Here is a 12,145-nt window from a genome sequence, read left to right as displayed (position 1 = left end):
TGCGTAATCTCTCTTTAAAAAAAAATCAATATCTTGAGATGAGATACCATGGGTGGATCCAGGAATTCTGTAAAGGGGGGGGGGGCGTGACTAACAATTCTGGTGCCACTTCCGGGTTTCATTTCATTTTTTTTATTTCTTTTGTTTTTAACGAAAAATAAAGGGGGGGGGGGGCGTGCGCCGGTTGCGCCCCCCTCTGGATCCGCCACTATATACTACTCACAAACAAGAATCAGTCATAACAAAAAGTATAAACTGTACTGAACAGAGGAAAAAGTACGCAAGCTATTTTATAGCACACAAAGTCATGAGCACAGCAAGTTCCCAGTAAGCGTTAAGAATATTGGGTGGGAGAACAAGATATTAGTACCGGCCAATCTTGACTGGGAACACTACTGTTACAAATTTCACATGCACTATTGATACTAAACTATACGCTTGTCTTATTTCAAAATGTTTCATGAAATGATAGCCCTGAAAGAAATTTTGTCAAAGATCAAAAGAAAAGATTCCCTAAATTGTTCTTTTTGTTACAAATTCGAAGAGACAATGATTTATTTATATTTTGTGATTGTGAGCAGGGGCGGATCCAGAAATTCTGTAAAGAGGGAGCGCCTTTACAAAATTAAAGGGGGGCGCATGCACCCCTCCCTCATTTTTCTTTTTATTTCTTTTGTTTTAACAAAAAATAACAACAACATAAAAAAAACAATGAGGAGGGGCGCACGCCCAGTGCGCTCCCCACTGGATCTGCCACTGGTAAGAATGTCACCCGATTTGGGAAGTTTTAAAAGGTATGTATAAGTGTAAAAGCAGGATTCTAATTTTGATTTTACTAATTTCCACAACTTTGTGTATCATGTGTATCATCTGACAAATTCGTAACATATTTAATCTTAGCAGTATGGTATTTTATCTTTATTTGTGAATTTAAAGATAATATACCAAATGCTAGTGCATTTAAATCATTTGTTCAAAAACAAAAAGAAATAGAATATTACTTCTCTAATTAAACATAGAAATAAGCTTCCTATTCATTTTAGAAAATGGAGGTTTGATTTCTGGTGATCAGTGTACTTTACAAGATTATTGGTGCTAGTAAAAGTACTTAGATACATGTTCTATTTCTCTATCAGTGCAGTCAAACTGAAAGAAAATTGCATGTGGATATTACAAACTGTAATAATAGTGTATGTCATGTTCATAACTCATGGTTTTGAATAACGTGGTACCATTATATAATGAAGTCACCATGGAATGGTTTACCCTGCTGTCTCCATCCTGTGAATGATTTTCCCCAAATGTTTCCCTTGTCACTTTTCAAATTGTTGCCAATTGTGTGTTAATAATGTGATTTGGTTTGATTTGAGAAAGAAAATTGCATGTGGATATTACAAAATGTAATGGACGAGCTAGCATGTGAACACGGGTGCGGATAACTTGCGGCTATACATGCAGAACAGTTGACTTTATGCTGCGTGTGATGCGTAGACTTTCACGTACCACCGCACCCAATGGTAAATACCACAACCATGGCGTCAATGGACGTGCCCATGGCTGGTGGGCTAGCAGCGAAAAGAGGTGGAGGCTTACCAAAATTGCGGGAGCTTCTTCGTCGTCAGAGGCGTGATTCGGATGTAAGAGCATTTCTCTATCCATTTCCTCTTAGATATTACAGTTGTTGTGCCGTGGAATCCCAGGAAAACTTGCGCATATTGTGTTAGATCCTATTTGTAATTGTAGCATAGCAGGACAGTGAAGATTATTACGTTGTCCCATATGTGTATAACTGTGTTAGCTAGCATTCTGCAAAGAACCTGAAGACGAAGTTGCTGTTGCTCTGAGCTGAGTAAATTTAATAAAGTACTAAGTAGGCTCCCTAGTCTAATCTTTCATCTGCAAAATCGTGAAATAGGCACCGCCGCAGGGCGCGTGCATCTGTGCGCTCAATAGCTAGCGTGGTTACCGTTAGGTTTTGTTTAGGGTTTTTAATGGTTAAATTAGTCGAGGGAGTCGTTGACGTTAGTGATGACCCTGTCTACGACGAGTGCTGTAGTGCGTAGTGGACTGGTGGTATAGGAAGTCTTCCTGTATTTATAGCTGACTGTACTGTACAACAATGTATCTGGTTCTGCTGAGATAGGCCTACCATACATACCCACGGGCTGAGACGCTGTAACCAGTGAACGTGCTGGGGTCGCTGATGCATGGTGTAGTTGAGATAGGCCTAGATGTAGGAAGAAATAAAACATTAAAAGAAAGATCAACCACAAAGGAACGAAAATAAAAAGAAGGAAGGGCAAAAGATGCTACGCGTGTGCTATGGAAATCGACCTTGCTGCATGCTGCAGTATCAATCATTCATATTTCACTAAACGCTGATTGGTGGAATTGCATTGTACTTAATTACAGTGCAGAACTGCAAGGAAGCCCAACTGTTGAATGTCACGCACAGTGCACAATGCCACATGGGGTTGAATTGACGAGTATACTATAGAGTATTAAAATACCCCATTTGCGGCAGTTTTTTCTCACAGTAAACAAATAGGGCAAATTATTTTCAACCATTTCATAAACATGGACAAGATTATTTTTACACGCTATTATCATAAAAATACGACCAATGACAAACGCAGTTTTCAAGATTGACCGAGGCCAAACCCGACACCAGTTTTCGCTGATATGCGCCATAGTAACTCGGCTTGCGGCACAATGTATAATTCCTATATGCAATTCACGTGTGCTCCGCAATCTTCAGCTACAGTGTAAATGCCTTTACATGGCTCGCGAATGTTGCGTAAGCGCCAATTCCCATTGCGAAAGCATGTGAAAATAGCTGGCGCACATGCACCGACTGCAAGCAGGGATCACAATTCTGGCGGCGTTGTTGATGTGTTTCTCGTATTTTTCTGACTTTTTTAAATTGTAACATCCACTTCAAGAAAAAAATGGCGGCCCACATCAGCTCGGGAAAGTTCTATTTTACGTAGTTTCTTCAACCCTTGTTTCTTAACTGACATCAAGAAGTACGGAAAATAACATTTTTGGTGTGATATGTTGTCATTTAGGTGAGAAAATTTCACTTTTGTCGGAGATTGTGCCCATATTATCGGTTGTTTTTTGTAGATTGGTAGTGTCAAAGTATATGTGTGCTATGCATGTATTGAGTGTGTCGCTGTTCGCACTGATCAAGGAATCGATGGCCGGCAGTCTATGTGCATGTAGGTTCATGTTATATGTTGTAATTCATACCATCATGATTGTTTTTTGTTGTTGTTGCTAAATCAATGTTTATAAACTTTATACAGAAACTTATGTTTCATTAAGATAGTGATACAATATGTATATAATTTTCAATAATGATATCATATCATGTAGTCTAACTGCTGAGAGTCTACATTTCAGTACATGTTAACCTTTGTATTCACAAAATGGGAACTGAACTATAGCCTAGGTAGAGCAGAAGATTTCTGAGCATTATTACCTTTGAACATTATGATTAATAAAGCATTGTGACGTAACTATGTAGTACGGCGCGTAGATGACTGCGTTTAAGATTGGGAGTCGAGCGCCTTTGAATAGTGTGCTGCCATCTGCTGTTCAGTGACTCTACAGGATCCAGGCAAAATGATTTAAAAAAAAAAAAAAATTCCAAAACTTGTATATTAGCTCCCTTGCGGGGCCACCTCCACTGTGGGCTATGTATGCCCTCTTGTGTCTATAAAATCTCTTTGATTAAGAATAAAGTCCCATTAGTCAGCAAGGTACATTGTACATCTGAAAGTAGATTTTGAACTAATACACTAATGCCATATCATCATTCAGAAAAGTACTTTTAGTAGCTGTTGATATTCCATCAATCCCGTTCCTGGTTCACCTCAGTTCGCTCTTCAGTGTCATATACATGTACATGTGCATGTATGGTTTAGGATTCCATACTTAGACTGCCATTTACATGTATGAGACATCATCTGGCAAGTTCACCTTGCCATGTGTGTTGGTCTTATGATGTGCAAGTATTACCACCTGAATGGTAAACATTCGTGCTCAACACTACCCCCCCCCCCCCCCAAGAATTTGTGGTTGTGATAGCATTGACTACAGTATCATGTGTTTGAGTGTCAAATGAAAGATCATGTCTTGAAGGTTTAACAAATGTTTACATTAAAACACACGTGATCAATAGTTCATGTACCCTGCACAGGAATGACAAGGGTGAATTGCAGGGTATATACAGTTATACACTAGTTTTATGTTAGTAGTCTAATATGTTAGAGTCTGGAATTGAAATGTTGAAACTTTTGCTCTGTTTGAAGTGTGATGGTTTCAGTGTTAACCAGTGTGATTCATTGTAGTGTGCTCAAATATAGAAACAGATTTTCTCAGATGTTTTCATTCTCTTTATTCACAGGGTCAAAATGATACACCAGATCTTGACTTTGAATACAATGATGCTCACAAATACACAGCGGAAATTGCAGGTAAGAGTTGCATTTGTGCTGTGGCTGTGGTTTTTGAAGTGTTTACCATGATACTCTTACAGACTAGGGATAAGTAACTAAGAATAACTAGCGTGGTAACTTTCTGTCATGCATTTGCAGCATAAGTCTCAGCAGATTGTAAAAAAACTGTCGAAACGGCAACAGTAGAGACAGCTGTAAATGCGATGTCGGAACAGATGCAATGTATGTGCTCATATGCAGCAGTGTCAGTAAATGAAGTAGATTATTTCATGATTGCTGTGCATAAGCTCTCTGTGAGTGTAGCTATGCTAATTTATATTTCCTGGGGATAATCATGGAGTAGGGATGACACATTTTCCAATTTCATGAAAACGTGCTGGTCTACTTGGCTTTAAAAAAAAAATCTTAACCCAGATACGATGGACTTACTGAGCTATAACACACATTGCCCATAGACACCTGCCCGAGTACTCTCGGAACTCGTTTTCAATGTGTTAATTTCTACTGTATGTTATGATCAGACTTGTCAAATCATTTGCTATACTTTCTGCCACCACTTCAAGGCCGTGTCACACCAGCCTTGCGTGCGACTTGCAAAGAATAATTTTGACTACCCGGAGGTCCCCGTAGATGATCCGCACATGACAGTACCTACATTATGTAGCATGTATCTCAAAAGTAGTTGCCCAGAGGTGCGCACGCATATTTTTTTACCCGCAACCGTGTTTAGGCCCTGTCACACCTTTCCGGGCAAGCTACTCAGGTTTGTTACGTGTAGGGATTTTCTAGCATACCGGACATTCCTGAGGGTGGAAAAGGATTTGTGCGAGTCAGCGCATGTGTCTTACTTGCTGGACGCGTTATACTTGCGAGTATACTGTGTGACCTTTGTACCAGTCGCATAGGGGCTGACAACTCAGTGAAGGAATTCCTCTAATGGAATGGCTGAAATCTCACAGAATTTCATTATCTTGGCTGCATACGGGACTGCGAAGTACCTGCGTGGGAATTGCCTGGGAAGTACTGCCGCTAAGGGTCTCCTACTGGCGTTCTGCGTGGACCTCTACGGGCATTCCCGCGACTCACCTGGAAGAAATTTTGGTCATGCTCAAAACTTGGCTGCGCTTAAATCGGACTTGCGTGAGCATCTCCGGGCAACTACGCGATAGATACTGTCAGGTGCGGACCAACTGCGGAGAGCTCCAGGGAGTAAATTTGTTTCCCCGCAATTCAAGCCGCAGAAGTTCCCCCGTACGGTATGACAAGGCATGAATGAAAATTGCAAACATTCTTGTTCGCCCGCTGAAAATCTTCTACGTGCTGGAAACTACTAGTACCTCCTCGCCACAAGCCCGCGTAGCTTGCCTGGAATGGTGTGACACGGCCTTCAAGCATGTACATGTATTCTTCCAATCTCAGTCTACTGTATACCCTTATACATTGATATCGCATGTTGTTTGAATTGTTGTTTAGTATTTAAAGCAGGAAAACAAGGTCTTTAAGAGAAGTTTCATTATTGGTTCAACTGAATTCAAATTTTCAATACTGTATGTCATGAATGATTATTATTTTGTAGTTTATCACTGTCACAATACATGCATGATAGAATGCATTGTTGTGCAATGAAAGTCTGCCATGAACCAAGGACAATGTACAGTGTAGGCTGTAAACATCCTCATTGACTGAAGACTCTGAAAACAAAGATGATTAACACATTCTTGGAAGTTATATGGATAACCAACGTTACATACTGTTTGTCCTTCTGCGTATGTGTGTCATATCAGAACTGTACAGCTACACAGAAGAGCCAGAATTTTCTCTCGGACAGAAGTGTTTTGAGGAAGATTTTCATTCATATGGTAAGTTTTATTCAGGTGGCTTTGCAAGAACGTACATACTCATGTTGCCATGCAAGTGTACATGCATGTAATCCTTCATTTGAAAGGTAATTTTTCGTGAGGTAAATATTTGAAAAATACCTAATCTTAAAGGTCCTGTTTACCATTGGGAGCAGTGATTACAGTAAAAAATGTTCGAGTTATCACATTTGATGCATATGTGTAGGTCAGTTGTATCACAAAACATCCTACCATATAAAAATTTTGCAATAAAGCCTAAAATATAAGGAACTATCACTATTTTTCTCAGTAAGCCATAACTGTAGATGGTTTAGTTAAGAAACATTTTTATTATAACTATTGTTCACATTTTGTATATTAACAATACTTAACATTGATTATACTGATTCAAATTTTTACATTGTTTGTTTCTATCCCTAACTCACATTTTAGAACTATTTTGAAACAATAATGCTGGGTTTTTGTTTCATGTGCAAATGGTAAATAATGCCTTTAAATCCAAGTTGTTTTACTTGCATTGTTGTTAAAATCATCATCATCACCATCATTAAAATCATTTAATGATAGTGGCAGTAAGAGAAGTAGAAGTAGTAGTAGTGTTACCATGACAATCATTATTGTGATTATTGATGCAGTGGACCAGAAGTGGAGCCAGCTGGATGAGAGTCGACAGGTGATGCACATCCTGCGCCTCCAGAACAGCCTGGAGTGTGCCAAGAGGGAGCAGAGGATGAAGACAGCGAGGGCAGTACTCTACCTGGCGCAGGGTATGATGTTCTGGTCTCTTTTCCAGGGACCTTTTTTTTTTTTCTTTCTTCAAGTTCTTTCATGCCATACATTTGAATGGAAGCAGTATCACATTGAAAAGCTTAAAACAGGTAGTAGACAGATTACTTGTTTGTATGTGTTTGTTAAGGTAACTATGCATACATCAACATTTAGAATAACAGCCACAAAAAGATGAAAAAAATCACAAACATAAATCAACAGTGCATAATTGTCTTTAAAGCATACTCTTCTGTGCAACTAGCTGTGCATCAATTCCATGTGTCATCTACGTAACTCAGTTGGCTTAGTTTGACGATTTCACGTTTTATACTGCCCTCTAGGTGTATTCAGTGAATGTTCGTCAGAGGATGACCAGGTCAAGTGGTGTCGCCACAACTGCTTCCTCCTGTATCGATGCGGAATCTTCACCACGTTTGTGGAGCTGCTGTGTATGGAGGCAGAGTAAGTGATCGGCACTCGTTTTCAAGGCTAGAGTTGCCTCTCCCATGGCAGTGCTGCTGTCATTTCCCAAACATGCCACTCTTCATCAACTTTAGAAGTGGATTTATTGCCTGTATAATTTGTTTGGATGGGATGTGGATATTTTCAGTGAAGATAATGAAGATGATTTTTGCTTCTTCTTTTACATTTGAAGACTTCATTTCAACTTTAGGCTGCATAAAACCTATTGGCATTAAGTAATTCTGAATGTGTTGATACTACATTGTAGTATCAACGCTGATGTCATGTTTGTAGTTTTCATATGGTCAGAGTCAAAAGAGTATGAAGTGGAGTTTAAAACCTGGAAATGTTATGCAAGGAAATTGTGAATTTATGTGGTTTTCTGAGAGGTACAGGATTTTGTTCACTGCTGTGACGACAGGCTAAAGTCTGGCTATTGACCTTTGCTGTTAAAATGGACAAGGTTATCAAATTACCAAGATAAAACTATAGATTTTCTCCTTCAGCAACAATGTTTCAAATTTTCATTTGTGATGACTTTTAGTTGTCCCTGAGTGATGACAATGATTGGCTGCAAAGGGTCTTATTTTCTTTCCACTCTCTTGATACCCCTTACTTCAATGCCCGTTCATCTTTTAAGCCCGTTCATCTTTTAAGCTGTTCATGTAGAGATTTTGAAATATAGAGCTATGTCGAAGCTGGTGTTGCTAGAATATGATTATGCAGGCCCTTGGCACATTTTCAAGTTTCCATACGTGTGTGTTTGAAATGATCTTCTGTGAACAGGAATTCAGTGGCAGCATCGACAGCACTACGCAAACCTGCAGTGTCCATTATTGATAGCACAGATCTAAGGTGAGTAGAATCAGTTGCCAGTGTTTCATTTTAATATGTTAATGTTTTGTGAAAGTGTCGATCATCAAGGAAGGGGTTCATTATATAATTAACACCAAACTTTGCATCAAATTTGCCGGGACAAAGTCTTGTTACCATTTCATTGTATGGTAAGAAATAAAACTGCCCCTTTATTGTACTCAAAATGCCGAAAACATTTTTGCTGTAGCCATAGAATCAGAAAAAAAAAAAAAGTCCTACACTAATGGGTGATAATTTGTCTAGCAGGCAAGGTGGCTGTTACCTGAAATAATGAAATACAGGCAATATAACAAATGATGCAGACTCTTTCGATCTTTTTGTGCCATAATCACCTTTGTATAAAATAAGGTAGAACTGCAGTGCATAAAACATGCTAAGCAGCTAACATAAAGATCATCATTAAGCAGTGTTTTCTTTAGGTGTTACCATATAATTTCAGTGGATTTTGTAGTAATGATGTGTGTATATCATGATATGTAATGGGAATCATGAGATATGCCAGATGCCATGCTGTGTGTTGCTAGAAAAACAAGGTGCGATTCAAATCATGTTTTACTATTAACATTGTGTAGGTGTGCTTTTGTGAGGTTTTGCTGATGCATCAATATATAAAATAATGAGTAATGAATGAATTTGAATTGCGTGGGTTTCCTTTTGCTTAGTGAGTGCTTCGTGGCTCAGAAATGTTATCCAACAATGTTTTTTCTCTCATTTATCCCTGTATTCATTTCTCCCTTGCACTTTGATTTTAATCACCTTGTTTTCAGGGTTGTGTTGAGTGTCATTTACATCATGGTGGAGACCCTACGAATGCCTGCTGAAAAGGACACGGAAGAAATGAAGAAAGATGTCAGGAATTTCAAGGCCGAGCTAGGTGAGCTCCACTATTAGGTTATTCGAAAATAAAATCCCTCCAAAATTCTCTTTTGCTAAAATAACTGATTATTTGATCATTTTGCCATCTTCTCCACTAGTGATATGATGTGTGTTCTCTTTTTTGTGTGTGTTATTTTAACATGCTAATTGTGCTTACACGTATATTGTAGTAATATCTAAAATGACCCCCCCCCCCCCCACAAGGCCCCTGAGCCTTTTCACAAGTTTTCTACTCATTTCACATTGATTCCAAGCAGAGGCTTAAGTTCACATTATAATGTTAGAAAATGATGAATACTCTGCATGCATTATATTTGTTGTGTAATTTTCATTTGATATAGAAATGAACAAACAAAATAGAAACAAATTTTAAAAGATAAAGAAAATAAAATGAACTACTTCTCATTCAGTTGATGGGAGCCTAGAGGCAGGTCAGTATTAGAAATCCTTTAGAGTCCACTGCAAAGAAGAAATTGGAGACAAAGGGAGATTCTGCATCATGCTACTGAGTAGAGATTAGAAGAAAAGAAAATTGCTCTGAAGAAGAGAAACCCTTATTTTGATTCTGACCTGGAACTAGGAAAATAAATTACGTTCGGGTTGTTTGCCAGATGTCATCTCATGTCTTTGATGCTGCTATAAGTATGAAAACTCTCGCTGCCAATTCCGTAACAAGTAAATGGTGGATCGACGGTCATCTCCACCTCTGCTCCTCTCCTCAGGTCAACCCATGAAGGAGGAGGAGTCTCTGGCCATCATTCTCTTCAACATGGTCACCAAGTTCTGCAGCGGACATGCCCCTCACTTCCCCATCAAGAAGATCCTGCTCCTGCTGTGGAAGACGATACTGGTATGTTGCTTCTGTCAGCTGCACGGTATTGTCACAGTTAAAGGTGCATAGTCCCGGTAGTGTAGAGGGCGCTGTTGATGATACTGCCGATCACCGTTAGCATTGATGCGAAGATTACCAAAGTTGAGCTGTCATCAAGAGTAAAGTGGGTAGGTGTTGCTAAGTAACGTTGCCTTCGTTGTCTTTTCTGCGCATCGCGCAGTCTGTAGTAACACAGTAATGCCAGGGTGCGTGCACATGTGCTTCTTATTATGGCATCACAAAAGAAGTGTACTAAAGCTGTCATCCCCCTCAGCCGAATCATGAGCCGAACTGTGATCGGCCCACTGACTTCAGTGGATTGGACACCTTCGGACTCGGGGAAGTGGGCCACAGCGTAAGCGCCAAAGAGGAGTCGATAGCATAGGTCTCTATAGGAAACTTGCGCCGTGCGCCCGCGTACGCATTTGACTAAAACACCGCGACCGTGCACCGTTCAGACCCTTTAAAACCTTTAGTGTCCTATCCCTCGGATAGAACGTAAGACAGAGATCCTGTATATGAGGGAGTCACAACTCATGTATGTAAAGATCCGGCTTCATTCATCCATTGCAAAATGCAGGGTGCATAACCCAGTGAAGTGGTCCATCTTATGTCCAACTAGACCCCATGGAAGACCAGCTATTGCAGCTGAATATGGACTATCCAGCCATCATCAACATAAAAAGAAAGATATGAAACTTTTACATTTTATGATCCTGACATCAATACTTAAGACAAACAGAAATATCCCAGGTTGTGCTGATTAATATTGAAAAGAGCTAGCAAGTTTGGCTGTTCTATGTATATTTACCAAGGACATACATGCTGAATTTTACTGGGGATTTTCCTCACAAGAGGGTATGGTTTATTTATGGCTTCTTTTTATTTACTTTCAAAATGCAGTTCTCGTTGGGCGGCCTGACGGACTACGCAGACATGAAGCAATCGGCAAGGAAGGCCGCGGGGCTTCCTGCCGTGCGGGAAGACACAGTGGCCATCGCCAAGACTATGAGGGCCTCCTCCCCTCCCATGGCTGCTGCAGAGGTCTTTGACCCCCAGCGGAGGTCAACAAGACAGAACAGAAGGGTAACACAGCTGTTGAAGAAATAGTCATCCCATTTGAGCCATTTTACAAACACTCGTGTGAGAGTCATTTCAAGCAGGATCGGATTTAAAGAAATAATGGTGGCTCAAGTATGCACAAGAAAATGATACTTATCTAGTGATTTATGCAGTCTAGAAAATGGACATCATGAGGTCATAAAGACGTTATGGGTTATTTTTTCAGGATCAAAGCCCCAAAACATGAGTAGAATCATCATGCATACTTGTCTCTATCATGTGAAAAAAAAAGGAATTTGTGTACATTATCATTCCCTCAGCCATTATAATATGATTACTGATTTTTATTTCTAAACAAAGAAACAAAGAAACAAACACACACACTTTGAAATGCCAGAAGAACAAAGAGTAGAAAACATTAAAAGATAAAAGATGTGATATTAAATAAAATGAAAACCTTGAAACACTGCTTGTTCAGCAACAAAAACATATTCATGGATGCTGTAGACATATCAAAAGTTTTCAGTCACATCATTTGTGTTCATATGATTGTATTGAAGTTGTATTGATTGTAATTCATCGCTATAGAAATACCCAGAATTTTGTGTCTGTTGAATATTAATCTCGTACACATGTTTACCCATTATTTCCTTGCTTAATTTTGCAATCTGTCATATGTCTTAGAGTCATTCCAACAGAGCACAGGTTTCCCGAGTATGTCCCCAGTATTTAATTTCTTAAACTGTCTTATCATCATTAACTATCTAGCAGAGTTTGACATAGTCAGATGAGAGCTGAGGTAGACGTCTAACAAATCTTTGCTGTATCTTTTTTCTGTAGTTTTTCTTCTAATGAAAGCTTAAACGAACTTGAGGGGCATTTGTGTTAAAGTTTAAGGCACTGTAAAG

General features: G+C 39.3%; 1 protein-coding gene across 1 annotated transcript in view; it reads left to right on the top strand.

Annotated features, from left to right (window-relative positions):
• Window positions 1–1,510: 1,510 nt before the first annotated feature.
• Window positions 1,511–12,145, top strand: part of LOC139713692 (striatin-interacting protein 1 homolog) — a 29,566-nt gene continuing 18,931 nt past the window's right edge. Inside the window, exons 1-9 of the mRNA XM_071625398.1 lie at window positions 1,511–1,637; window positions 4,412–4,481; window positions 6,248–6,322; window positions 6,958–7,089; window positions 7,432–7,552; window positions 8,339–8,407; window positions 9,196–9,302; window positions 10,027–10,154; window positions 11,079–11,261. Of these exons, the coding sequence (XP_071481499.1) occupies window positions 1,515–1,637; window positions 4,412–4,481; window positions 6,248–6,322; window positions 6,958–7,089; window positions 7,432–7,552; window positions 8,339–8,407; window positions 9,196–9,302; window positions 10,027–10,154; window positions 11,079–11,261 (1,008 nt within the window). The 5' untranslated portion in view covers window positions 1,511–1,514. The remainder of the gene's footprint in view (window positions 1,638–4,411; window positions 4,482–6,247; window positions 6,323–6,957; window positions 7,090–7,431; window positions 7,553–8,338; window positions 8,408–9,195; window positions 9,303–10,026; window positions 10,155–11,078; window positions 11,262–12,145) is intronic.

This window comes from Diadema antillarum, unplaced genomic scaffold (assembly GCF_040938485.1).
Source record: "Diadema antillarum isolate AM-2024a unplaced genomic scaffold, OU_Dant_1.0 seq00002035_RagTag, whole genome shotgun sequence".
Taxonomy (NCBI): domain Eukaryota; kingdom Metazoa; phylum Echinodermata; class Echinoidea; order Diadematoida; family Diadematidae; genus Diadema; species Diadema antillarum.
The sequence above is the reverse complement of the archived record's forward strand: the minus strand, read 5'-3'. Positions and strand labels throughout refer to the sequence as shown.